This window comes from Bufo bufo, chromosome 11 (genome assembly GCF_905171765.1).
Source record: "Bufo bufo chromosome 11, aBufBuf1.1, whole genome shotgun sequence".
Taxonomy (NCBI): Eukaryota; Metazoa; Chordata; class Amphibia; order Anura; family Bufonidae; genus Bufo; species Bufo bufo.
Window position 1 is genome coordinate 99,395,547 of NC_053399.1, and position 27,964 is coordinate 99,423,510.

General features: G+C 48.7%; 1 protein-coding gene across 1 annotated transcript; it reads left to right on the plus strand.

Annotated features, from left to right (window-relative positions):
- Window positions 1-8,949: 8,949 nt before the first annotated feature.
- LMNA (lamin A/C) lies at window positions 8,950-27,906 on the plus strand. The gene is made up of 12 exons (XM_040412417.1): window positions 8,950-9,406; window positions 20,699-20,855; window positions 20,968-21,093; window positions 21,170-21,340; window positions 24,036-24,161; window positions 24,250-24,470; window positions 25,098-25,311; window positions 25,401-25,508; window positions 25,695-25,814; window positions 25,896-25,991; window positions 26,069-26,320; window positions 26,411-27,906. Exons 1-12 carry the CDS (start codon window positions 9,060-9,062, stop codon window positions 26,438-26,440), a joined length of 1,968 nt encoding a protein of 655 aa, XP_040268351.1. The 5' UTR covers window positions 8,950-9,059; the 3' UTR covers window positions 26,441-27,906.
- The last annotated feature ends 58 nt before the right edge of the window (window positions 27,907-27,964 follow it).

Genomic DNA, 27,964 nt, shown 5'->3' on the forward strand with positions numbered 1-27,964 from the left:
TGAGCTGTGTATCTGATATGTGTGATACTGTCTGCTGAGCTGTGTATCTGATCTGTGTGATACTGTCTGCTGAGCTGTGTATCTGATATGTGTGATACTGTCTGCTGAGCTGTGTATCTGATATGTGTGATACTGTCTGCTGAGCTGTGTATCTGATCTGTGTGATACTGTCTGCTGAGCTGTGTATCTGTCCTGTGTGATACTGTCTGCTGAGCTGTGTATCTGTCCTGTGTGATACTGTCTGCTGAGCTATGTATCTGATATGTGTGATACTGTCTGCTGAGCTGTGTATCTGATATGTGTGATACAGTCTGCTGAGCTGTGTATCTGATATGTGTGATACAGTCTGCTGAGCTGTGTATCTGATCTGTGTGATACTGTCTGCTGAGCTGTGTATCTGATATGTGTGATACAGTCTGCTGAGCTGTGTATCTGATCTGTGTGATACTGTCTGCTGAGCTGTGTATCTGATCTGTGTGATACTGTCTGCTGAGCTGTGTATCTGATCTGTGTGATACAGTCTGCTGAGCTGTGTGATACAGTCTGCTGAGCTGTGTATCTGATATGTGTGATACAGTCTGCTGAGCTGTGTATCTGATATGTGTGATACAGTCTGCTGAGCTGTGTATCTGATCTGTGTGATACAGTCAGTAGTTTCCTCTGGTAGGTGTCATGTAAGCGATGATTTGGCGATCTTTCTTCCGCGCTCTCCTGATTCCCGGATATTCTCTTCGTCGTTCCTTCTCATCCTGACACTCGGGCTGCGCTCCCCAGTTTGAGCGGCCATTGTCTGCCGAGCCCATTTTTTGGTGGGATAATTTTGGGGTACATATGGCTTTTGGATAATTTAAATTTTATTTATTTTTAAACCTTTTTTATTTTACTGTAATTTAGGCCCCCTTAGGGGAGCTGAACGTGTGATCCTCTGATCGTTTGTACCAAAGACTGCAGTAGAAGACTGACAGGCGGGCCTCAGTACAGCAAATGATCACAGCAGCCAATCAGCTTCCAGCTTTTATTTCACTCCCTTCAGTGGGCAGATGGAAGCAGCATTCTGATTGGCTGCTGTTACAATGTACTATTATAATACTATAATACCATAATATTTTATGTACTATTGTTATACTGTTGAAAGGAGGTGACTTCCGGGATCAGCTTCTGTCTAGACGCCATCTTTACAGGACATAAATAGAATCTGGAATCAACTTACAGGATGGGGATCCCATTTAAGCAGCGAGTACTGTCCAGACATGTCTGCAGTGGTGGTACTGAGCAAGAGAAGTGGTACTGTGCATACACACAGCATAACAGCAGATACTGAGGATTACACCCAGTATACAGGACAGGAGAAGTGGTACTGTGCAGTGTATATATATACAGAATAAGAGCAGATACTGAGGATTACACCCGGTATACAGGACAGGAGAAGTGGTACTGTGCAGTGTATATATATACAGAATAAGAGCAGATACTGAGGATTACACCCAGTATACAGGACAGGAGAAGTGGTACTGTGCAGTGTGTGTATATATATACAGAATAAGAGCAGATACTGAGGATTACATCCAGTATACAGGACAGGAGAAGTGGTACTGTGCAGTGTATATATATACAGAATAAGAGCAGATACTGAGGATTACATCCAGTATACAGGACAGGAGAAGTGGTACTGTGCAGTGTATATATACACAGAATAAGAGCAGATACTGAGGATTACACCCAGTATACAGGACAGGAGAAGTGGTACTGTGCAGTGTATATATATACAGAATAAGAGCAGATACTGAGGATTACACCCAGTATACAGGACAGGAGAAGTGGTACTGTGCAGTGTATATATATACAGAATAAGAGCAGATACTGAGGATTACACCCAGTATACAGGACAGGAGAAGTGGTACTGTGCAGTGTGTGTATATATATACAGAATAAGAGCAGATACTGAGGATTACATCCAGTATACAGGACAGGAGAAGTGGTACTGTGCAGTGTATATATATACAGAATAAGAGCAGATACTGAGGATTACATCCAGTATACAGGAGAAGTGGTACTGTGCAGTGTATATATATACAGAATAAGAGCAGATACTGAGGATTACACCCAGTATACAGGACAGGAGAAGTGGTACTGTGCAGTGTATATATATACAGAATAAGAGCAGATACTGAGGATTACACCCGGTATACAGGACAGGAGAAGTGGTACTGTGCAGTGTATATATATACAGAATAAGAGCAGATACTGAGGATTACATCCAGTATACAGGAGAAGTGGTACTGTGCAGTGTATATATATACAGAATAAGAGCAGATACTGAGGATTACACCCGGTATACAGGACAGGAGAAGTGGTACTGTGCAGTGTATATATATACAGAATAAGAGCAGATACTGAGGATTACACCCAGTATACAGGACAGGAGAAGTGGTACTGTGCAGTGTATATATATACAGAATAAGAGCAGATACTGAGGATTACACCCAGTATACAGGAGAGGTGGTACTGTGCAGTGTATATATATATATACACACTCCCCTAAAGAATTATTAGGACCACCTGTTCTATTTCTCATTGATGTAATTCTCTAGTCAACCAATCACATGGCAGTTGCTTCGATGCATTTAGGGGGGTGCTCCTGGTCAAGACAATCTCCTGAACTCCAAACTGAATGTCAGAATGGGAAAGAAAGGTGATTTAAGCCATTTTGAGCGTGGCATGGTTGTTGGTGCCAGACGGGCCGGTCTGAGTATTTCACAATCTGCTCAGTTACTGGGATTTTCACGCACAACCATTTCTAGGGTTTACAAAGAATGGTGTGAAAAGGGAAAAACATCCAGTATGTGGCCGTCCTGTGGGCAAAAATGCCTTGTGGATGCTGGAGGTCAGAGGAGAATGGGCCGACTGATTCAAGCTGATAGAAGAGCAACGTTGACTGAAATAACCACTCGTTACAACCGAGGTCTGCAGCAAAGCATTTGTGAAGCCACAACACGCACAACCTTGAGGCGGATGGGCTACAACAGCAGAAGACCCCACCGGGTACCACTCATCTCCACTACAAATAGGAAAAAGAGGCTACAATTTGCACGAGCTCACCAAAATTGGACTGTTGAAGACTGGAAAAATGTTGCCTGGTCTGATGAGTCTCGATTTCTGTTGAGACATTCAAATGGTAGAGTCCGAATTTGGGGTAAACAGAATGAGAACATGTATCCATCCTCTGATGGCTACTTCCAGCAGGATAATGCACCATGTCACAAAGCTCCAATCATTTCACATTGGTTTCTTGAACATGACAATGAGTGCCGCTGCGATATACCTCGGCCAAACTCATAGCCAAAGAGTTAGTGGAGATGTTTTCCTGAGTGGGCCTACCTAAAGAAATTCTGACCGACCAGGGGACCCCTTTTATGTCAAAAGTCATGAGGGAACTCTGTAAACTACTACAGATCAAACAGTTGCGGACGTCCGTCTATCACCCACAAACGGATGGCCTGGTAGAGAGGTTTATAATCAAACCTTGAAATACATGTTAAAGCGGGTGGTGTCTAAAGATGGGAGGGATTGGGATCTTCTACTGCCCTATCTCATGTTCGCAGTGCGAGAGGTGCCCCAGGCCTCTAACTGGGTTCTCGCCCCCTTCGAACTGCTGTATGGCCGACATCCGCGTGGTTTGTTGGACATAGCCAAGGAGGCGTGGGAACAACAACCAATACCGCATAAAAGTGTTATTGAGTACGTCACTCAAATGCAAGAGCGTTTAGGGAACATATAGAGGCAGCCCAGCGAGCCCAGAGCAAAGTCTATAATCGCCAGGCTCGGGTTCGAAATTTTAACCCGGGAGATCGGGTTTTGGTTCTGGTGCCAACAGTGGACAGTAAGTTCCTGGCTAGGTTAGAGGGTCCCTACGAAGTGCTCGAAAAAGTTGGGGAGGTAACCTACAAGGTACTCCAGCCCCGGCGGAGAAAGCCGGAGCAGGTGTACCATGTAAACTTACTGAAACCGTGGAAAGATAGGGAGACCAGTACGGGTTTTCTGGGGGTAGAGTTTCCAGTCCCGCGGTCTGATACGAGGGATGCAGTTGCCACAGTAAAGATTGCTGACAACCTTTTCTTCTAAACAGACTCAGGAGGCCAGGGAGTTCGTCAGCAGGAACACGCATGTATTCTCGGACCTCCCTAGACGCACTTCCATAGTCCGACATGACATTGTCACTGAGCCTCACGCCAGAATCCGGTTGAAACCATACCGGGCACCTGAGTCGCAGCGACAAGCCATCTCAGAAGAAGTGCAGCTGATGTTACAGCTAGGTGTCATCGAGGAGTCAAAAAGTGAACGGGCCAGTCCGATAGTCTTAATACCTAAGCCGGACTGGACATTACGATTCTGTAACGACTTCTGCAAACTGAATGAGGTGTCCAAGTTTGACGCATATCCCATGCCTCGAGTGGATGAGCTTATTGAGAAGTTAGGCCAAGCCCGGTATTTTTCTGTGTTGGACCTCACCAAAGGGTACTGGCAGGTACCCTGGACAGAGGCTGCCAAGGAAAAAACAGCGTTCCTCACACCAGAGGGGCTGTATCAGTACAAGGTATTACCCTTTGGTCTACATGGCGCTCCCGCCACGTTTCAAAGGCTAATGGACATTGTACTCCGTCCACATCGTCGGTACACTTCGGCGTACCTGGACGATATTGTTATCCACAGCACCAACTGGGAAAGTCACCTACCTAAAGTACAGGCTGTAGTGGACTCCCTTAGGAAGGCTGGCTTAACAGCTAATCCAAAAAAGTGCACGATAGGGTTAGAAGAGACCAAGTACCCGGGGTATGTAATTGGGCGAGGAATTATCAAACCTCCGGTGAACAAAATTGAGGCAAATAGGAATTGGCCCCGACCTGTCACTGCTCGGCAAGTAAAGTTGTTCCTGGGTATGGTGGGGTACTATATGAGGTTTGTCCCCCACTTTGCTACAGTCTCCGCACCATTGACAGCCCTTTTGAAGGGACGCAAGTCAGTGACGGTCCACTGGGATGAGCAGGCAGAAAATGCTTTCTCCGCTTTGAAGTCGGCCCTGTGTGGGTCCCCGGTATTGGTGACTTCAAAAGGGAGTTTATAGTAAAGACTGATGCCTCCGAAGTAGGCCTCGGTGCTCTACTGTCTCAGGAGTTCAACGGGGAGGAGTATTCCATTGTCTTCCTCAGCCGGAAGCTTACCCCAGCCGAGACCAGGTATAGTATAGTGGAGAGAGAGTGCTTGGCTATCAAGTGGGCACTCGAGTCTCTCCGCTATTATTTGTTGGGTAGAACATTCTGTCTGGTGACCGACCACTCCCCTCTGAAGTGGATGAGACGGGCCAAAGAGAGAAATGCCCGGGTCACCCGGTGGTTTCTGTCTTTGCACAATTTCAAGTTTTCGGTGGAACACAGGGCAGGCCGGTTACTAGGAAACGCGGATGCCCTGTCCCGGGTACACTGTCTGGCATGTGTTCACCCCCTCAGGGTTGAACAAAGGGGGTAGGTATGTAGGAAGATACAAGGGGCCATCATTGATGGTTGGTACGTGTCACCGAGGTTCCTGGCCTCGGTGAGGTCTGACACTCTGGTTAGTATGGCTGTAAAGCTGATCCGGGACAGCTCTTACTGGGAGTAGCCAAAGTGTTGGGTGGGTGGCTACTCCCCACGTTCCAGGCTAGGTCTTGGGAGGATTATAAAATGCAGTCAGCACTGTCAGGTGGTGTGGATTATCCTCCATCTCACAGTGAAGTTGTTGAGTCTCTGTGTTTTGGGATCTGAATGTGTGTGCCGTACTAAAGGGCTGAGATCCGCATGCTGGAAAACAGGCCCCTAAAGCCTGCTGGGGACCGCTGATGAAAAACTGCTGACAAGGTGAATGTTTGTGTTCTGTGGACATTCCATGGTGTGAACGAACACCAAGACTGTGCACTGTCATTTTGTTTTGCCTTCTGTGTGAATAAACACCGAACTGTTTAAGTTAAAGACTTTGTGATTGACTCTATACTGCGTCCGCTAACCGGCCTACCAGAGCAAAACCCTACAATATATACAGAATTAGGGTCCATTCACACGTCCGTTGTTTCTTTCCTGATCTGTTCCGTTTTTTGCTGAACAGATCTGGACCAGATCTGGACCCATTCATTTTCAATGGGTCCTGAAAAAAATCGGACAGCTCAATGTCTGATTTTTTTTCAGGACCCATTGAAAATGAATGGGTCCAGATCTGGTCCAGATCTGTTCAGCAAAAAACGGAACAGATCAGGAAAGAAACAACGGACGTGTGAATGGACCCTAAGAGCAGATACTGAGGATTACACCCAGTATACAGGACAGGAGAAGTGGTACTGTGCACATCATACAATAAGGGCGGTTATCCTGCCTCATGCACACGACCATTGTTCTGGTCCACATCCGATCTGCAGTTTTTGCGGCTCGGCTGCGGACCCATTCACTTAAATGGGGCCGCAAAAGATGCGGACAGCACTCCGTAGCCTTGCAAAAACAATATAGCATGTCCTATTCTTGTCCGTTTTGCAGACAAGTATAGGCATTTCTACAATGCAAATTGCGAAGGGCACACGGACGGCTTCCGTGTTTTGCGGACCGCAAAAAATGGAAAGGTCGTGTGCATGAGGCCTTTAGGGTACTTTCACACTAGCGTTTTTCTTTTCCGCCACTGAGTTCCGTCAAGAGTGCTCAATGCCGGAAAAGAACTGATCAGTTTCATCCCCATGCATTCTGCATGGAGAGCGATCCGTTCAGGATACATCAGGACGTCTTCAGTTCAGTCTTTCTGACTGATCAGCCAAAAGATAAAACCACAGCATGCTACGGTTTTATCTCCGGCCCAAAAAACTGAAGACGTTCCTGAATGCAGCATTTTTTTCCATAGGAATGAATTAGTGCCGCATCCTTGCGCATGCGCAGACCGGTAAAAATGTGAAAAAAAATCTAAACTGATCCGTTTGTCCGTATGACAAACGGACAGCCGGATCCGTTCCTGCAATGCATTTTTAAGACGGATCAGGATCCTGATCAGTCTTAAAATGCATACAGTTGTCATACATTTTGCCTGATCACTCTGCCGCAAGTGTGAAAGTAGTTAGTCTCTATTCTGCAGGTTACACTTCCATGCAGTGGTGGTGGTGCCTACAGAGGGCGCTGTGTTGAGGTGTGGTAGGTACCTGTTCAGGAACATTCCTGCAGGCTCTGTGCTGAGCACTAGGGGCACTGTGGAGCTGCACATGGTGTGGGGTCTGATGTTCAGCTCCGGAGAGGTGAGTGCTCACTGTCAGGTGTCTATTATGTCAGCTCTGTTTTATGTGAGTCTTCACTCTTCTCTGTTACTTCTTTGCCTTTGTGTGTCCTGTTTGTAGATCCTGTGTCACCCTCTGCTGCCTGTAAGTCCATATGGATGTCACTCTAAGGTAGTCTGTATTTGTCATGTTTTTGCTGGTTTATTGGTGTATTTTAAAGTCCAGTGAGCTTTATTTATTTGACATGTCCATGGAGTTCCCCTTTTAAGCTCCGTCCTGATTTAATATCAGGGATTTATCACTGATTATTACTCGTGGCGCCTCTGGTGGCCATGGTTACTGGCGGTGTGATAAGACAGGGTGTTTCCTCCAGGAGGGGTGGATATGTTCAATATTTGACTCCAGATATTTTGTGATAAAGGAGTGGCTGCCAACCCCGACTTGTCCTTGTCTGTTCAACTTCAAAACATTTCATTCAGGTCCTGGGAAAGCTGGGTGACGTGCAGTATGGCCGCCATTGCATCTCTTGTTCTGGGGTTGGCACTCATCTTTTCTAGATTCCTGAATGGTCATACAATGATATTGACCTGGGGGTCTGTCACTTCATCACCAGGTACAGATCTGTGGCTGGGAAAGCTGGGTGACACCTGGTATAGCACTTCTGGAGATTTGGGGTTAACACCTGCACGTATATGAAGACATGTCATTTAGGACTCTAGGAAAGCTGGGTGCAGTCCCTGCTGGAGATATAACAGATGTCAGATATGACAGTACAATTACTGAATAGACTGTAAAGTTGGCGCCACTTCTATGTACTGGTCATGAATGGGTAAAAGATGAGTTTTTAAAGCCGAAGCGCTAATCAGTTTGGAGTGTGAGCAGTGTGGTCCAGTTAGCGCTGCTGTGGGCTGTCCTGGATCTGGGCAGCGGTGGGCGCTGCTGTGGGCTGTCCTGGATCTGGGCAGTGGTGGGTGATACTGTGGGCTGTCCTGGATCTGGGCAGCGGTGGGTGCTGCTGTGGGTTGTCCTGGATCTGGGCAGCGGTGGGTGCTGCTGTGGGCTGTCCTGGATCTGGGCAGAGGTGGGTGCTGCTGTGGGCTGTCCTGGATCTGGGCAGCGGTGGGTGCTGCTGTGGGCTGTCCTGGATCTGGGCAGCGGTGGGTGCTGCTGTGGGCTGTCCTGGATCTGGGCAGCGGTGGGTGCTGCTGTGGGCTGTCCTGGATCTGGGCAGCGGTGGGTGCTGCTGTGGGCTGTCCTGGATCTGGGCAGCGGTGGGTGCTGCTGTGGGCTGTCCTGGATCTGGGCAGCGGTGGGTGCTGCTGTGGGCTGTCCTGGATCTGGGCAGCGGTGGGTGCTGCTGTGGGCTGTCCTGGATCTGGGCAGCGGTGGGTGCTGCTGTGGGTTGTCCTGGATCTGGGCAGCGGTGGGTGCTGCTGTGGGCTGTCCTGGATCTGGGCAGCGGTGGGTGCTGCTGTGGGTTGTCCTGGATCTGGGCAGCGGTGGGTGCTGCTGTGGGTTGTCCTGGATCTGGGCAGTGGTGGGTGATACTGTGGGTTGTCCTGGATCTGGGCAGTGGTGGGTGATACTGTGGGTTGTCCTGGATCTGGGCAGTGGTGGGTGATACTGTGGGCTGTCCTGGATCTGGGCAGCGTCAGCTTCTCCTCGGCTCCTCCCAGGGAATGTTATTACAGTCTCTCAGAGTGAGACAGTCATAGAGAGAGCCGGGAGAGCGCAGCACAGATCCTCACACTCTCTCCTTCATTCTGCTGCAGACGAAGCTGCGATGGAAACGCCAGGGAACCGGAAGAGCAACCGGGGCCACTCGTCCACCCCGCTGTCACCCACCCGCATCACCCGCCTTCAGGAGAAGGAAGACCTGCAGGAGCTCAATGACCGGCTGGCTATCTACATCGACAAGGTGCGCTCCCTGGAGTCGGAGAACGCGGGGCTGCGGCTGAGGATCACCGAGTCTGAGGAGGTGGTGAGCCGCGAGGTGTCCAGCATCAAGTCTGCCTACGAGACTGAGCTTGCCGACGCACGCAAGACGCTGGATTCTGTGGCCAAAGAGAGGGCTCGACTCCAGCTGGAACTGAGCAAGATCCGGGAGGAGCAGAACGAGCTGAAGGCACGGTAAGGAGCGGGGCAATGGTGGCTGGGGGCATATAAGGGGGGGATACAGACTGCGTGGCATATAGGGGGATATAGACTGCAGGTCATATACGAGGGATACAGACAGCGGGGCGTATACGGAAGATACAGACAGCGGGGCATATATGGGGGGATACAGACAGCGGGGGATATATGGGGGGATACGGACAGCGGGGCAAATATGGGGGGATACACACAGCGGGGCATGTATGGGGGGATACAGACAGCGGGGCATGTATGGGGGGATACAGACAGGAGTGGTATATATGTCGGATGAAGATGGGGCAATATATATGAGTGGTATAGACTGGGGGTGTATATAGGGATATATCTTGGGGTGATATATATGGGTGTATATAGGGATATAGCTCGGGCGATATATATGGGTGATACAGACTGGGGGGTGTATACAGGGATGTATACCGGAGACACGGATTGGGGGTGTATGCAGCACATGTGGACTGGGGGATATAAAGGGAATATTGGAGGGTTATATATGGGAGATCTGGGCGCGGGGGTTAAATATTCGTTGGACACTGTGGACTGTACTGTCCTGTTAACCCTTTAGTTGCTGTGCTCGCTGCTTGTTTGCACGATCAATACTTTGACTCCATGTTGTTTGGGTATGAATGAGTACGTATCGCTCCTTCTCCTGTGCATAGCACTTTCACTTTCTCTGGGAGCGGATGCGGGGTCTGGACACTTTAAGGCAGAAATTCCATAAAATTTCCGCCCCCCCCCTCCCCCTTTCCCTGGCCTGTCGCTGCCCGTTGCCTCCATTAATAGACTGCAGACAGAAATAATCTTCCTCTGGAGTTTTTAGCGCACTCCTTCCCCCCCCCCCCCTTCTTCTTGCAGACTACGAGGTGTTGTAGCCAGCACAGAGTATTTAAGCGTCTCTGCACATTCTGCAGGCTATCACAATGCCTGGGTGCAGGCAGCTGCTTTTTTTGCAGCTGTCATCTTCATCCCCGTTTGAGCCTATTGTGCCCGGCTGCCCTGGCACCGGCGTTCTGCAGACTGTTTGCCAAGCACTACATGAGGATGCCGTGTTCTGCCAATCAGCCATGTGTTGTGTCTGGGCAGCCGCTGATATAGGCACACCCATCGTGCCGCCCGCCATCGCTGCAGAAAGTCTGTCTGTAGGTTTTTTCTCTGTAATAAACCCCACTGGTGGAGGGCAGACGGCTGTAAGTGTCTCTACGTCTCCTCCGACGCCAGGGAAAACATGGTGTCCTGCCAACATCACGCAGATCCTGCTTTTAATTTTCCAAACAATCCTCCGAATTCCATGCAAAGCCCGTTATCCGTAATTATCCCCCCTTCCCCCCCAAATTATATAAATATGTGGGACGACGAGATGTTTCCTATAGAGTCTTTGTGAAAATAGGGGATGTCTCTGATCATTGCCGATCCTAAAAGCATGGCTGCCATTCCTAATGGGATAAAGAGTCGGCGGTCCCGCCAGAAACGGGGAACTGGTTCGTACTAATTTACGTAATAGGTTGTGTACTATGAGGAGAAAAGGGAGGATCACAGAGAATGAGTGACTCAATGTAGCAGAGCCGAGCAGCGCAATACATCGTGAGTAATGAGTCCTGCCTATAGGAGGGACTGCAGGGAGCTATATCGGGAAGCATTGTCACCGTCCTCCCGAGGTAGTCATAGAGAGCGAGGCACCCAAAAGACTTCATTCAATAAAAAATTATATTTAGTGTTCACTGAAGTTATGTAAAAAATGTCATTTAATTAAGGAAAAGTTTAAAATCTGAGGTGAACCAAATAAAAATGTAGTGATATATGTTGATATATATATATATATATATATATATATATATATATATATATATATATATATATATATATATATATATAGATCATTTTACAGAGTTAATTACGGGTTTGACATTCCCATATAATTGTTAACAAAATGGCGCCTGCTCTGAGGTAAAACTGGAAATTTAATTAGGTCTGTAGCATATAAAGTATTAAATAGGCATGTGATGGTCCCACGATTATTACCAGAGTTCCCCCTGAGAGAAAACTTGGGAAACAAAATGGCCACCACACAACATTCTGAGGTGAAACTGCCAAAAGAACTTAAAGGATAACTTGTCCACGACATGGCGCTGATGATTGGTTTATGTTCCTCTATTATACCCGTGTAGCAAACACATGGCTATCAATATGGCCGCAACATGATGTTCTGAGGTAAAACCGCCACTATAACCCAGCAGACAACATGGGGACTGATGATGGCTCACCTCTCTATGGTACTCCTGTGTAGATGTCTCATGTAGTAAACACATGGGGATCAATATGGCTGCCACACGATGCTGTGAGGTGAAACTGGAAATTTAATTAGGCCAGTAGCACATAAAGTATTAAATAGGCATATGCCATGCAGTTAATTGCAGGTGTGATGGTCCCACGTGGAGTATTACGAGTGTTCCTCCTGAGAGAACACTTGGGAAACAAAATGGCCACCACACAACGTCCTGAGGTGAAACTGTTAATAAACCTTAATGGATAACTTGTATACAACATGGAGCTGTCGGTTTATGTCTATTATACTCGTGTATCAAACACATGGGGATCAATATGGCCGCCACACAATGTTCTGAGGTAAAACCGCCACTATAACCCAGCAGATAGCATGGGGACTGATGATGGCTCACCTCTGTGGATGTCTCATGTAGTAAACACATGGGGCTTAATATGACCGCCACAGCATGCGTTGTTTGTCCACAAGGAATACTACGGGCCATGCTTCACCTCAGCGGATGGTAGAATGTCATTGTCAGAAGTGTTAGGTTATGTTGGGGCAAGGACACGGGTAGTCCCGACATGCGGCCGCCAGTCCTCGTACATTCCTGTAGTGTCTCATGGTTGCCTCAGGGAGATGTGTGCGAAGTCCTTCAGTCACACGTTCTGACGCGGGATTCTCAGGCCGCACCCGCCGCTGATATTTCACCTAATGTTTCCATGGCAATCCATAGGCCGGATAAAACAGCGATTCGTGGCCCCTGTCTTGCACAACTCTTACGTGTACCGCGGCATGCTGGGTAAAGCGAGTGTCGCACACCTTGGCACCACCTATGGTGCTCTGCCACGCCCGTGTACTATTCGCTTAGAACTGTACGCGAAGGGGATAGAAAGCCTGTGCTGAGAACCATGTGTTGGGGTGGGGGTTAATGTCTAGTCAGCAGCACAGAGTATTGCAGGAGAAGACTGTGTTGAGTTTACAGAAAGTTATAGTACAAAAGACAGGGTCCACAGCAGCACAGAGTATTTCAGGGGAGGACTGTGTTGATTTTACAGAAGTTCATAGAAGGTACAGGGTCCCCTGCAGCACAGAGTATTTCAGGAGAAGATTGAGTCTATTGTACAGAAAATATTAGGAGAAGGAACAGGGTTCCAAGCAGCACAGAGTATTTCAGAAAGAGAGTATGCTGATCTTAAAGGCGGTTATTGTAAAAAGAGCAGGGTCCCCCCCGCAGAGCAGAGTATTTCAGAAAGGTCGTTGTGCTGATCTTGCAAGAGGTCATAATGAAAAGGTACAAGGTTCCACTAGCAGCACAGAGGATTTCAGCAGAGGAGTGTGCTGATCTTGTGGAGGTCACAGGATGAGAATTACATAGTGGAAGGAGCAGGGTCCTCCCTGCAGCACAGAGGTTTTCAGCAGAGGAGTGTGCTTGCTGAGGATTGCGCTGTACATGGTGGGGGCTGACGTGGCTGGCACAATCTGGCGTCCCACGAGCTGCCGGAATCCTTGGCGCTCCACATCTCCAGACGCTGCTCCATAACCTTGATAAAAGTCTCTTTGTCCGCACAAGCCCTGCTCCCATTAACCACCTCTGTGCCAAGAGCTGTGACTGGCACGGCTGACGTGGGCTATACACGGAAAGGTCACCAGCATGGTGAGGCACCACACGAATCAACATTCTGCAGTCCATGATGGCGGTTCACTTCCCAAAATGGCTGCCCTGGTCTTCCCGATTGATGGGGGGGCAGCCATAGTGAAAGGTGAACATAGAGCTGGGGGCATCACGGGGAGATCCAGCTGTACACATCTGGGCCACCATTTTGCTCCAGCAGGTGGGAACTCTCTACAAGCCAGGCTGGCAGGCCCTGGTCTAAACTGGGCCCATAGCAACCAACTCAGAAGTGGAGGTTTTCTTCATAGCAACCAGTGATTGCAGGTATTACCCATAGTAACGAGTAATTGTCCCCTAGCGACTAATACGATCGCTGCTTTCCTTTTCAGACTTATTGTTACTATGGGCAACATCTCTATATTTTCATTGGTTTCTATGGAAACTATCATCAATCTTTCTTGGTTGCTATAGTGGCTACAGGTGACGGCCCGCTGCTGTCACAAAGGTCACATTTTTATCATCTTTCTGGTATTTTCTGAATTGCTCGCATAGTTTGGAGGAAAGTGAAAGTACTTCGGGCACTGCGATGTGTAATCAGGGGGCACGTAGAGATGGAGGGCCAGCCGCCCATATCGTTGCCCGTGCCACCTGGCAGGGTCAGTGATTGGAGCGGTGCCAGCCTCACGTTTGTAGCGCCCTGACGTTTATTGCTCAGGGTTTATAGTTTTTTTACAATCTGCAGCCACGTGGCGAAAAATGAGAGATACGGCGGCGGAGCGCCATTCTGCGCACATGGTGTGATTTTTGGCGCACTCCACCATTTTCACTTGAGGTAAATGCGTCAGTTGCTACTGTTACCCGTTTTCTTTCTGCTAATGGTGGGGTTATCATTACCACTTCCTTCTCTGCGGCCGGACACCCCCCATATTATAGTGCAGATAACCCACAGGATGGCGCAAAAACAGGAACCCTCTGACGATACAGACAGGAGATTGCTTCCTGAATTGTACCCTTAAAATGGCCGTCACCCAGCCGTGAAGAGGTTAATGGGAGCCAGTCAGGCTGTCGTCGTCCCCCCTTTCATTTTTTCACGAAAAGGTGCTGATACACACAGTTATATAAGGAATTCCTGGTGTAGGACCGCCTCGTAAGACCGCCACCGACTGGTCTGACAACTTGTCACGCGGTGCGTCCCCCAGATCCGCATCCTTCTTATAAACACGCAGCGTACGGTGATATACTCCCTGCGGGCGGTAATCTCCTGGGCAAACAGAAGGCCTAATTGGATATAAAAAATATATATATATTTTTTATTGTGAAAAATATAATAATAATAATAAAAATAAAAAAAACTTTAGTTCCAGCGTGTTTCATAATGGCGGTCCTCTCCGTAGCGATCCCGTCGTCTGGCAGACCTCACTAACAAAGAACAGATTGTGTGGATTTGGCCTAAGAAGTGATCTTTTTTTCCTTTTATTTTCTCCCATAAATCGGCGCAGCCCTGGAGTGGGGGAGGGGGTGGAAGTTTCCACTGTGGTTATAATTATATTATTATTTCGCTCTTGGTCTCCGCGCGGCTCATGACTCACAAGCAGAAAACTTCTCTTCATTTCTGTCTTTGTGGTTTGTAAATCAGGAATTTTTTTTCTACAATTTAAAGAAGTACTTTTGTTCTTTAACGGATCCCGGAGCCGTTTTTTTTTTTTTTCCCTGGCTTTTGCCTGCTGCAGGAGAAGTTTTGTTCCTCTTGCAGCTGCTCAGGACGCCATCTCTGGCGACAGGCGCCATCTAGGGATACAGACGCTCCTGTCGATGTAAGGGGGGGGGGGCGTCTCAGCTGTTACCAATTGTTTGCAGGACGCATGTCGTAAAACCAGGGGAGGGACCAGCCTACTCCAACGGATTCGAAATCCCAGAGCTTATGTTTTGTTTTAAATTTTCATTATTTAAAAAATATAATAAAATCCATAAAAGGTTGTGTAACCTGAGACTCTAAGGTAGTCATTGACTTCAGTACCTCTGGAAAGCTAGGAAGCCACAATGACCCTCCATCGATCGGGTTGATTCCTCCACTTTAACTCCTGAGATGCCATCTTATTGGTTGCTATCGGCAGATCATCCACTTACAAAGTGATTGTGACACTAAAAGAAACAGAGGAAAGGAATGCTGTGGGCGAAACTAATACACTGTGCTCTGCCTAATGCAGGGGGCGGGGCATGACACAGGGGCTCTGTGTCATGCTCCACCCCTCTTGTCCTGTCCTGGTCATAACACAGTTTACATGGTTTGTCTTGAGTGTTCCTTTAAATGTAAACCTTTTGAGAGGAACCTCCACGTCCTCCCAGCATGCGGCCTCTGAGGAGAACAATAACCTCATGCTCCTGATAAGCGGCGTAAGGCGCTAAGTGACATCCGGATCTCGCTCACGCTGGTACTTCCTTCCTACATCACTCACATCTGATAATGGAGTCTTCCCATAGGACAAGACGCAGTCTGAACCTGGATATCTGTATTCTGCCTCCTGTAGGCACCGCTATGGGCACGGAGATGACTGCCAACCCCATGGCGGTTCCTACAGCTTCAGCCTTGTAACCAAAATGGCGCAGTTATGGCAGCTTCAGTGGTCTGGTTGGTCGGATGTCTTCTGGGTATTTTACGGCAGCGTCTCTTCATTATTAGTGACAGCTTCTCCTATCAGCCGCGCCATATGACTACGTGGTCGGCTGTATCGGCTTCCTGTGCTGTCGCAGATAAATACGGGGTGGCCTCTCTGGAGTTGTCATATCATCCATGACAGTAACTCCGGTCATAAAAATGACTTAGATGGAGGTGGCGGCCATTTTGTACAATGTAGAATTGTAGACTAGTGTGACCACTCGTGAGCACTGCGATGCTAAGTGGCCATTTTTTGTGCACAGTAGTGGCCTCCCATGCCTTGTGCCTCCATGATGTCATTCATAGGTTCCACGATCCACCGGCGCTGTTACTGTACTGAAGTTCACGTGTGCGTCTATCCCTTAATCTCGGTCTCTGCGTACAGTAGAAAGGTATTGAGAAAGAGGGCGCGCCGCTAATCTGTCAACCTGTCCCGACGCACCTCCTGCCAAATACCACAAGTTCTGGATAGTGACAGACCCCTCCCGCTACAACGCCAAACTGCATCTTGTGTAAATAAGGCGCTTCCTCACACATGGCTGCGCTGTGACCGTCACTTTTATGCTGGTGCTGTGTTGGTCTCTCATGGGGAACGCTGTCAGATCACTGTCATGGGGGCACTGTGATGGTGACACTTAAGGGAAGCGCAGGGACAGTCACTTTTATGGGGAGCGCCTTGGCTGTTACTTTTACTGGGAGCGCTGTGGCTGTCACTTTTACGGGGAGCGCTGCGGCTGTCACTTTTGCGGGGAGCGCTGTGGCAGTCACTTTTACGGGGAGCGCTGCGGCTGTCACTTTTACGGGGAGCGCTGCGGCTGTCACTTTTACGGGGAGCGCTGCGGCTGTCACTTTTACGGGGAGCGCTGTGGCAGTCACTTTTACGGGGAGCGTTGTGGCTGTCACTTTTACGGGGAGCGCTGCGGCTGTCACTTTTACGGGGAGCGCTGTGGCAGTCACTTTTGCGGGGAGCGCTGTGGCAGTCACTTTTGCGGGGAGCGCTGTGGCAGTCACTTTTGCGGGGAGCGCTGTGGCAGTCACTTTTACGGGGAGCGCTGTGGCTGTCACTTTTACGGGGAGCGTTGTGGCTGTCACTTTTACGGGGAGCGCTGCGGCTGTCACTTTTACGGGGAGCGCTGTGGCAGTCACTTTTGCGGGGAGCGCTGCGGCTGTCACTTTTGCGGGGAGCGCTGTGGCAGTCACTTTTGCGGGGAGCGCTGTGGCAGTCACTTTTACGGGGAGCGCTGTGGCTGTCACTTTTGCGGGGAGCGCTGTGGCTGTCACTTTTGCGGGGAGCGCTGTGACTGTCACTTTTGCGGGGAGCGCTGTGGCTGTCACTTTTGCGGGGAGCGCTGTGGCTGTCACTTTTGCGGGGAGCGCTGTGGCTGTCACTTTTACGGGGAGCGCTGTGGCTGTCACTTTTACGGGGAGCGCTGTGGCTGTCACTTTTGCGGGGAGCGCTGTGGCAGTCACTTTTACGGGGAGCGCTGCGGCTGTCACTTTTACGGGGAGCGCTGCGGCTGTCACTTTTACGGGGAGCGCTGCGGCTGTCACTTTTACGGGGAGCGCTGCGGCAGTCACTTTTGCGGGGAGCGCTGTGGCAGTCACTTTTGCGGGGAGCGCTGTGGCAGTCACTTTTGCGGGGAGCGCTGTGGCAGTCACTTTTACGGGGAGCGCTGTGGCTGTCACTTTTACGGGGAGCGCTGTGGCTGTCACTTTTACGGGGAGCGTTGTGGCTGTCACTTTTGCGGGGAGCGCTGTGGCTGTCACTTTTATGGGGAGAGCTGTGGTGGTCTTTATTATGTGTTGTGGGGATCGGTAATGCAGGTATTGAAAGGGGGGGGGGGGTACGTCTGATATCTCCCAGGGATTTACATATTTCTGGGCTTTAGAGATTTTGGGTGGAGTTCCCCTTTAAGCCTCTTGTTATTATTTAGTCACCGCTGTGTGACGCATCCGCCGGGTGTCAGTGATTCCTCCCCCACTCCGGTGTCTGACACCCTCTTTTACACCCGTCACAGCTCAATGTCTATTGTTAACAGGAAATAACGGGCCCCGAGGCGAGCTGAAGCCCCTGCCGGTTACCGTAGCGACAGAGACACAAACTGTGCCCCCCTCCTCTGCCGCCGCCTCAAGTTTTTCCATCCAGGAGTGATGACTCATGGGATGCGGCCCTGCAAGGACAAGGCTGCGTCTCAAGTGTCTGTGAGAGCCTCGCTATTAACCCTGCGACTGCCTGAGGTTGTCAAACAGCTTTTCCCTGGATGGCAGTAGTCAGGCCACTCTGCATCAGCAGGCGCAGTTATCACTCAAAGCAGCCGTCAAGGTTTTTTTTGTTCCCCAATATGGCCGCCATACAGAATCCCCCATTCCTGTAATGGCGGCTATGTTGGTTTTCACCCAGCTTTGTAGTGGGATCTTCCTCATTGCTGGGGGGTAGGGGCGAGGAGCGGCTCATGACTTAGGCGTCCGTTCTGGCGCAGTGCGTGGCGTATCCGCTGTACCTAGATCAGTCCATCACAGACACACCCGAAAAATGGGGCGAGGCGCCTGTATTATCCCCAAAGATGGCGCCCACATACAACAGACATGACCGTCCTCACAGACTCAATGTGTGTATTTTCGGCCCGTCGTTTTTAGGGTTCCCCATGGGTGCGGGGCGGAGATGTAATAAAATATTGGCAAATGTACGGCATGGAAGAAGGCGATGAAGCAGGAGGCGGCAACGTGGCAGCTTGTACTTCGCATGTCATCCCTTCCTGGCCGTGCAGCGTGCCAAGTGTATACACCCTGCATGTGCAGCGCCTCCGAAATAAGGAATTAGTCACATCGCTGAGGTACGAGGCACCCTGCGCCTCAGTGATGTCTGGTCTGACAAGTCCCGGCCTCGTCTCCATGTTCCCCGGACCTGCTGCACCCTCAGGCGACATTGTCAGTTTAACTTGATACCTGGGTGTTCCCCTCATCTCGTAAAAGAAAGAATGGCGGGCGGATGATCCTGGCAAGGAAGGGGGGAGGACAATCCAAACTCCGCACGCAGCGACATTTACGTTACCACAAGAGCTCGCAATCTAAAGCATGGCGGGATTAAATTATTATATATTTTTTTAAATCCTGTGAATTTCATGAGATCGGCAGCGGTGCTGACGTTAGGCTAGCCCCCCCTTCCCCCGCGCCCCAGGGGCGTCCTGTATAAACAACGTGCTCAGCTCCCATTAAGTGACTGGAAACTTGGAGCGAGCGTACTGGTGGAAGCGGCTGCTGCTCCTGGAGCGCCGCCACGAAACGCATTACTGGAAGCAACTTTTTTCTTTAAATCTTAAGCTAAAAATACCAGGAATGTTCTGCACAGACGACGTCCGGCCCCCGGAGTTTACACACAAACCCCTGAAACGCGTCGTCCAGGCCCAAAGTTTATAGTGGATTCTGTGTTGCTGACAAATAAAGCTTGATGCGCCGCGGCTGTTCGGTTAGCTCCTGGGAAAGCTAGCCAATATGGCCGCTTCCATTTGGATGCATTACTTCATAACTTGGCAGAGTTGAGCGTACCAATCCATGCTGTGATGGCGTCCATATTGGGCGTCACAGAAACGTGTAGACGAGGGGCGCGGAGTGGATCTGTTGGTGATCTGGGGGCACTCCGCTCGAGCTGAAGTTACTTTAAGGAGTCCCTTCCTCTTGTCCGTTGTGATGACGCCCCCAGGTCTCGGACTCCTCTCACGATCCATAGGAGTTCCTATCATGACATGACGGACGGTGTCTACTGGTGGAGTGAGCTTTATTGTAGCGTCGCACCTGTCCAGGGTGAGGTGACCCATTATGAATGGCACGGGGGGCGCAGTATGCCCCCCTCTGTCTGCTACACCAAAGTCTGCTGCATCTGTTTTCTGGAGCAGCTGCCATGTTTACAGGCTTATATCCCATCGGGCAGCTGCCGCCATTCACAGCGCGGCATGCTGGGAGATGGGCGGGTCTTCAAACTAGTCCACAGCCAATCATTGTAGTGCGAGGCCCCGCCCCCAGCGAGCAAGGCGCTAATTTACAACTCTTTTTGCTGTGCGGGAAAGCTGGGTGACAACCACCGCAGGGGCAGTCATGACGGCCATATTAATTTTTTTTAGAAGTGCATTCATTGACTGCAACCAATCTCAGAAAATTCAATTCGTCACAAAACTGAATTTCCTCGTGCTTCGTGGTAACAAATCGATTTTACCTGAAATGGTGCAAAAAAATTAAAAAATTTAACTGATTAATCCATTTGAGCGCGAAAAGCCGGCCGCTGCCATCTTTATTAAAGATCTAATCCTGTGCACAGTGACCTATGATGTCACCACAACAGCTGATGTGATGACGTCATCACTGGCTGCGCGACATTTCACGCTAGATCTCACGATCAAATGGAATCGGGTACGTATGATTGTATTAATTTTTTTACACTGGATTATTGCTATCAGATCATGTATGACCGCGGCATCTAAAGGGGTACAATGACGGGGGCGGCGCAATCGCTACTCCCTGTCATTGCACCCACTACTTAGAAAGAAATACGCTTCGTGAAGTAGTAATTCGGCACAAAGCAAATTTTTGGGTAAAATTTGGCGAAGCAGCCGAATCGAATTTTCCAAAACTTTGCTCATCTGTAGTCTTAACCAACTGAAGGCCTCAGGCACGGGAATACATAAAATGTCCGCCAGCGCTGTGGGGCGTCCAGACATGACCTAGGGTTATATTTCTGTCTTCCAGAAACAAGAAGAAGGAGGCCGATCTGCTGGCGGCTCAGGCTCGGCTGAAGGACTTAGAGGCCCTCCTGAACTCCAAGGACGCGACGTTGTCCACTGCTCTGGGGGAGAAGAGGAACTTGGAGGCCGAAGTGCGGGACCTCAAAGGACAACTCGCCAAGGTCAGACGCGGGGACCTAGCAATGGCGGCTGACATTCCCTGGGTGGAGGGGGCTGTATATATCACTTACTGTACACTGGGGGTCTCTCCTCACTAAGTCGTTCTCTCTGCAGTTGGAAGGAAGCCTCGCGGACGCCAAGAAGCAGCTTCAGGATGAAATGCTGCGCCGCGTTGACGCCGAAAACCGTAACCAGACCCTCAGAGAAGAGTTGGAATTTCAGAAGAACATCTACGGTGAGGTGGGTACAACATCCTTGCGTGCTGTGGAGGATGACATGCCGCCATTTCGTAGTTGACCAAGGATACTTTTTACAGGAACTGCGGGAGTCCAAGAGACGGCACGAAACGCGCCTGGTGGAGATCGACAGCGGCCGCCAGCGTGAGTTTGAAAGCAAACTGTCCGATGCTCTGCTAGACCTCCGTGCCCAACACGAGGGACAGATCGACCAGTATAAGGAGGAGCTGGAGAAGACGTACAACGCTAAGGTAAAAAATGGGAGATAATGGCGCTAGTAGCCGTAGTACGCTATAGTGAGCGAGTACGCGGCAGTACAAGGAGGTGCACTGATGGAATAGACGCATAGCCACGTGCCAGCCTTGTCAGGGAACAACCAGGAAGTCAGGACATCTCCAGGTCATCCAAACTAACGCGTTTCAGGGCTCCAGGGGACACTTTTTCATGCGCAGTGTAGATATGAACCCTCCATGCCGCATGGCCTCCCAACTCTGGTCTCAGTGAAGACCTGCAAAGTCCGTTATCCCATTTTACTGCTCGATTTCTGGTCTCCAACCAAACAAATCAGATATAATGTACCTACTTATATACAGGGGCCTATGTCATCCATCTTTGCCCTCCACCTATGTGTTGGACATCCCTGATATATATGAGCTAGCTCCAGGGGGATGTGCACTGAGACATAATGTCACCGTTCCTGACCCCCTGAAGGGTTTACAGTGACTTCTATATACACTGCAACATAAACTTACACCTGAAGTATACACATTGTCACCAGGAGATGTGTCCCTGCAGAGGTCCTGACTTCCTAGTATTCAAGGTAAAATGGTGAACTGTATTTGGGTGGTTCCTGGGTGATTTATTCATGGCAATATCATTCTCTGACATCATAGGACTAAAAAAAAAAAAAATTATAATATATATATATATATAATCCTGCCTCATATGTACAGAAATATAACAACTATAATACTGCTCCTATGTACAAGAATATAACTACTATAATACTGTACCTATGTACAGGAATATAACTACTATAATACTGCTCCTATGTACAAGAATATAACTACTATAATACTGCTCCTATGTACAAGAATATAACTACTATAATACTGCTCCTATGTACAGGAATATAACTACTATAATACTGCTCCTATGTACAAGAATATAACTACTATAATACTGCTCCTATGTACAAGAATATAACTACTATAATACTGCCTCCTATGTACAGGAATATAACTACTATAATACTGCCCCTATGTACAAGAATATAACTACTATAATACTGCTCCTATGTACAAGAATATAACTACTATAATACTGCCTCCTATGTACAGGAATATAACTACTATAATACTGCTCCTATGTACAAGAATATAACTACTATAATACTGCTCCTATGTACAAGAGTATAACTACTATAATACTGCTCCTATGTACAAGAGTATAGCTACTATAATACTGCTCCTATGTACAAGAATATAACTACTATAATACTGCTCCTATGTACAAGAATATAACTACTATAATACTGCTCCTATGTACAAGAATATAACTACTATAATACTGCCTCCTATATACAAGAATATAACTACTATAATACTGCTCCTATGTACAAGATTATAACTACTATAATACTGCCTCCTATGTACAGGAATATAACTACTATAATACTGCTCCTATGTACAAGAATATAACTACTATAATACTGCTCCTATGTACAAGAATATAACTACTATAATACTGCCTCCTATGTACAAGAATATAACTACTATAATACTGCCTCCTATGTACAGGAATATAACTACTATAATACTGCTCCTATGTACAGAAATATAACTACTATAATACTGCTCCTATGTACAAGAATATAACTACTATAATACTGCTCCTATGTACAAGAATATAACTACTATAATACTGCCTCCTATGTACAAGAATATAACTACTATAATACTGCTCCTATGTACAGGGATATAACTACTATAATACTGCTCCTATGTACAAGAATATAACTACTATAATACTGCCTCCTATGTACAAGAATATAACTACTATAATACTGCCTCCTATGTACAGGAATATAACTACTATAATACTGCTCCTATGTACAAGAATATAACTACTATAATACTGCTCCTATGTACAAGAATATAACTACTATAATACTGCCTCCTATGTACAAGAATATAACTACTATAATACTGCCTCCTATGTACAGGAATATAACTACTATAATACTGCTCCTATGTACAGAAATATAACTACTATAATACTGCCTCCTATGTACAGGAATATAACTACTATAATACTGCCTCCTATGTACAAGAATATAACTACTATAATACTGCCTCCTATGTACAGGAATATAACTACTATAATACTGCTCCTATGTACAAGAATATAACTACTATAATACTGCTCCTATGTACAAGAATATAACTACTATAATACTGCCTCCTATGTACAAGAATATAACTACTATAATACTGCTCCTATGTACAAGAATATAACTACTATAATACTGCTCCTATGTACAGGAATATAACTACTATAATACTGCTCCTATGTACAAGAATATAACTACTATAATACTGCTCCTATGTACAGGGATATAACTACTATAATACTGCTCCTATGTACAGGAATATAACTACTATAATACTGCTCCTATGTACAGGAATATAACTACTATAATACTGCCTCCTATGTACAAGAATATAACTACTATAATACTGCTCCTATGTACAAGAATATAACTACTATAATACTGCCTCCTATGTACAAGAATATAACTACTATAATACTGCTCCTATGCACAAGAATATAACTACTATAATACTGCTCCTATGTACAGTAATGTTACTACTATATTACCGCCCCTTGTGGACAGTGATGTGGAGTTTTTTTCTCAGTATAACCTCATCTTTGATATTTGTGCAGCTGGAGAACGCAAAGTCGTCGGCAGAGAGGAACAGCTCGATGGTGGGTGAAGCTCATGAGGAGATCCAGCAGAGCAGGATACGGATCGACAGTCTTAGCGCTCAGCTCAGTCAGCTGCAGAAACAGGTGGGCATTACGGTCATTCAGATGAACAGGATGGTGGTGGTACCAGCCTGACCATTATAACAAGTGTCTGCTATTGTGTTTTCTGCAGCTGGCCGCTAAGGAGGCAAAACTACGGGACCTGGAGGACGCCCTGACCCGGGAAAGAGATATGAACCGTCGGGCGTTGGCAGAGAAGGACCGGGAGATGGCGGAGATCAGGGCTCGTATGCAGCAACAGCTGGATGAATACCAGGAACTGCTGGACGTCAAGCTGGCACTGGACATGGAGATCCATGCCTACCGCAAACTCCTGGAAGGAGAGGAGGAGAGGTGGGTGACTGCAGGTGGAAGAGGAGATGAGGTGGAAGAGGAGGAGAGGTGGGTGACTGCGGGTGGAAGAGGAGGAGAGGTGGGTGACTGCGGGTGGAAGAGGAGGAGAGGTGGGTGACTGCGGGTGGAAGAGGAGGAGAGGTGGGTGACTGCGGGTGGAAGAGGAGGAGAGGCGGGTGACTGCGGGTGGAAGAGGAGGAGAGGCGGGTGACTGCGGGTGGAAGAGGAGGAGAGGCGGGTGACTGCGGGTGGAAGAGGAGGAGAGGCGGGTGACTGCGGGTGGAAGAGGAGGAGGGGCGGGTGACTGCGGGTGGAAGAGGAGGAGAGGCGGGTGACTGCGGGTGGAAGAGGAGGAGAGGCGGGTGACTGCGGGTGGAAGAGGAGGAGAGGCGGGTGACTGCGGGTGGAAGAGGAGGAGAGGCGGGTGACTGCGGGTGTAGGAGGAGGAGAGGCGGGTGACTGCGGGTGGAAGAGGAGGAGAGGCGGGTGGAAGAGGAGGAGAGGCGGGTGACTGCGGGTGGAAGAGGAGGAGAGGCGGGTGACTGTGGAGAGGAGGGCTGGGTGGAAGCAGTGGTAAAATACTGCTATGGGTCTTGGTAGAGCGACTGAGACGTCTTGTTTCGGCAGGCTTCGGCTGTCACCCAGCCCTAGTGGGCAGAAGCGGGCCTCAAGGACGGCACAATCCGGGGCGCAAGTCTCCTCCACATCCAAGAAGAGGAGACTGGAGGAGGAGACCAAGATCACCAGTTACAACCAGCACGCCAGGACCAGCGGCAAAGTGGGCGTAGAGGAGGTCGATGTGGAGGGAAAATTTGTGCGTCTGAAGAACAAGTCCAGCGAGGTAGGATTTGGGGGTAGAAGGTGACCACCACTAGATGCGTGTCTTCTCCTGTAGCGTGACTTACTGACCTCACTTCCGTCACATCACAGGACCAGTCGCTGGGGAACTGGCAGATAAAGCGTCAGATCGGAGATGACAAGCCCATCATTTTCCGCTTCCCCCCCAGGACCTTGCTGAAGGCGGGCCAGACCCTGACGGTAAGTGACAGGACCCCCATAAATTGTACCGTAAAGCTGGCTCTGTGCTGCTTATGTGTGGAGCGTCAGCACCCTCTGCTGGTGGAAGGAAGGAAATTCATAGTCACTGTGAGGCTGTAGAGTTCTTTCTGCCGCCCCCTGGTGGCCGGTCATGGCACTGATGCCACCATCTTTCTCTCCTCTCAGGTCTGGGCTTCTGGGGCCGGCGTTCCTCACAACCCTCCCACTGATTTTGTCTTGAAGTCTCATACGTCCTGGGGGATAGGAGACAGTATCCGCACTGCCCTGCTGACCTCCAGTAATGAGGTGAGTACCACAAGACGGGCGGCGGGGGAAGGCGGGGCCAACATCCTGGGGGTGTATTGACCTCATTGACCATCCCCGCAGGAAGTCGCCATGCGTAAGCTTGTCCGCGCAGTGGTAAATGATGAGGATGATGACGAGGATGATGAGGACGCTGAGCACCACCACCACCACCATCATGTAAGTAAAGATGTCTGCCGCACAATTTAATCCCTCCCCCGCTACGGAGGACTGAACTGCCATTTATCTCCTTGCAGGATGGGCACAACTCTACCGGAGACCCCAGCGAGTACAACCTCCGCTCCCGCAACATCACCTGCACCACCTGTGGGCAGCCAGCCGAAAAGGGGTTAGGGGGCGCCCAGGCCGCGGGCACCTCCTCCTCCTCCAGTTCTTACACTACCGTCACCCGTACCTTCCGTAGTGCCGGGGGAACTGGCGGGGGCAGCACCCTGGGTGAGAGCCTGACACCCCGATCCTTCATTGTGGGAAACAACCAACGTGCCAAGGTGAGACTGGCCCACCCCAGTATGGCTACTGTAATACAAATATGGCTGCCCTCCTCAATCATACTGACCCCGCCCCTTGTCTCCGCACAGGTGTCCCCGGAGGGCTGCGGTATCATGTAAGGACGCCGGCATCGCGTGAGAAGTCGGTGGCGGCTCCGTTTTCTTCCTGTGGGATGTTTTTGTAACATTTTTTACATCAGGTATTTTATATCGAAGGAGAATTTTTGTTTTCGGATGGCAGCCATTTTTTTTTTTTTATATGAAACCAAAGCTAAACCCACTCCGGACGCCCCGTGGCACCAGCACCGGGCCCCTGCTGAAGCTCCTCCTCCCTGTGACTTTGCACCGTGAGGCCACTGGTGCTGAACCCTGAACGGTTTCAGATTTAAAGGGTTTTCGACTGCTTATTTTTTATTTTTTTGTGCTTTTTATTTTTTATCTGTTCAGTACTCATATATATATTGATGAGTAATAACAGGAACGCCCCCGCACACAATATGGCATTTACAAGATGGAGGCCATACATCGCAATACCAAAGAGGAGGCTCTTCCCGCCGCGCTACGTTTACATGACCACACCGACCACTTTTATCCGGAGGAGATTCGCCAAATTCCTCTTCAGCCTTAGGAACTGCGATACGCCATTTTTCATAAGTTCTCACGCCCCTGGTACTTTAGTGATCAGACGCCATTTTGTTGTAGTCCTGTCATTGTCGCTAATTGTACATTAACCTGAGATATTTGCACTCCGTCTACCATAGTACTGGTAGCAGTAAAATAGGGGAGGAGTCTATTTTGCGCCAAAGATCAGATTGTAGGATATATTTTTTTTCAGAAAAGGGGGTGAGGCTTAACATATTGGGGGGGTCCAGAGTTGGGGGAGGGGTTATACCCACAACACTAGACTCCACCACTTTTATTAATTTTTATATTTTTTTCTGTTGGGGCCCTAACTCAGGGGGTCATCATCCGGGGCCACACATTTGGATCCATTGGATAGAGAGTAATGCAGAGGGTCTGTCCGCCATCTTGCTTTATTTTTTATAACGCTTGCATTCCATAGTTATCCGCGTAGCCGCCTCCATACCAGTGCATGCTGCTGTGTCTATATATATATATATATATCGTACGCTCGGTTTGTTATTTTGGGGCAGATCTGAGAATTTTTTATTTTATTTACTCCATATTATTATTATTTTTAACAACTACAGTTTTAAAGGGATACCACGTATATATTAAGCTCCGCCTCTTTGGGTGGGCAAGGTGTTCCCTTTAAACTGGCCTTCCGTAATCCACTTTAGCCTGCGTACCGGACGTCCTGTTCAGGTTCTATAAAGCACATGGGATGAAACGCGTGGGAGTGAAAAATGCTGGTATATGAAGAGTTAATCCCAGCACCGGGGTCTGTATCATGGAGTCCTGTATGTGATTCTGTATTGGAGGAGGTCCGATCGTGGAGGAGAATGATGTCCAGGTTGTTGTTCAAGTGCCTTAGAGGAGCCCCCGAAGCTTTTGAAGTGCCTTCCCCCATCCCCCGCCAGCCTTAAATTTCTGTGCAATTTTGAAATAAAAGCCAATGATCCAGATATTTGTGAGTGCGTCCTGTTCCTTTGAGAAAGCGTCCATTGTTATGTGTTTTGATTA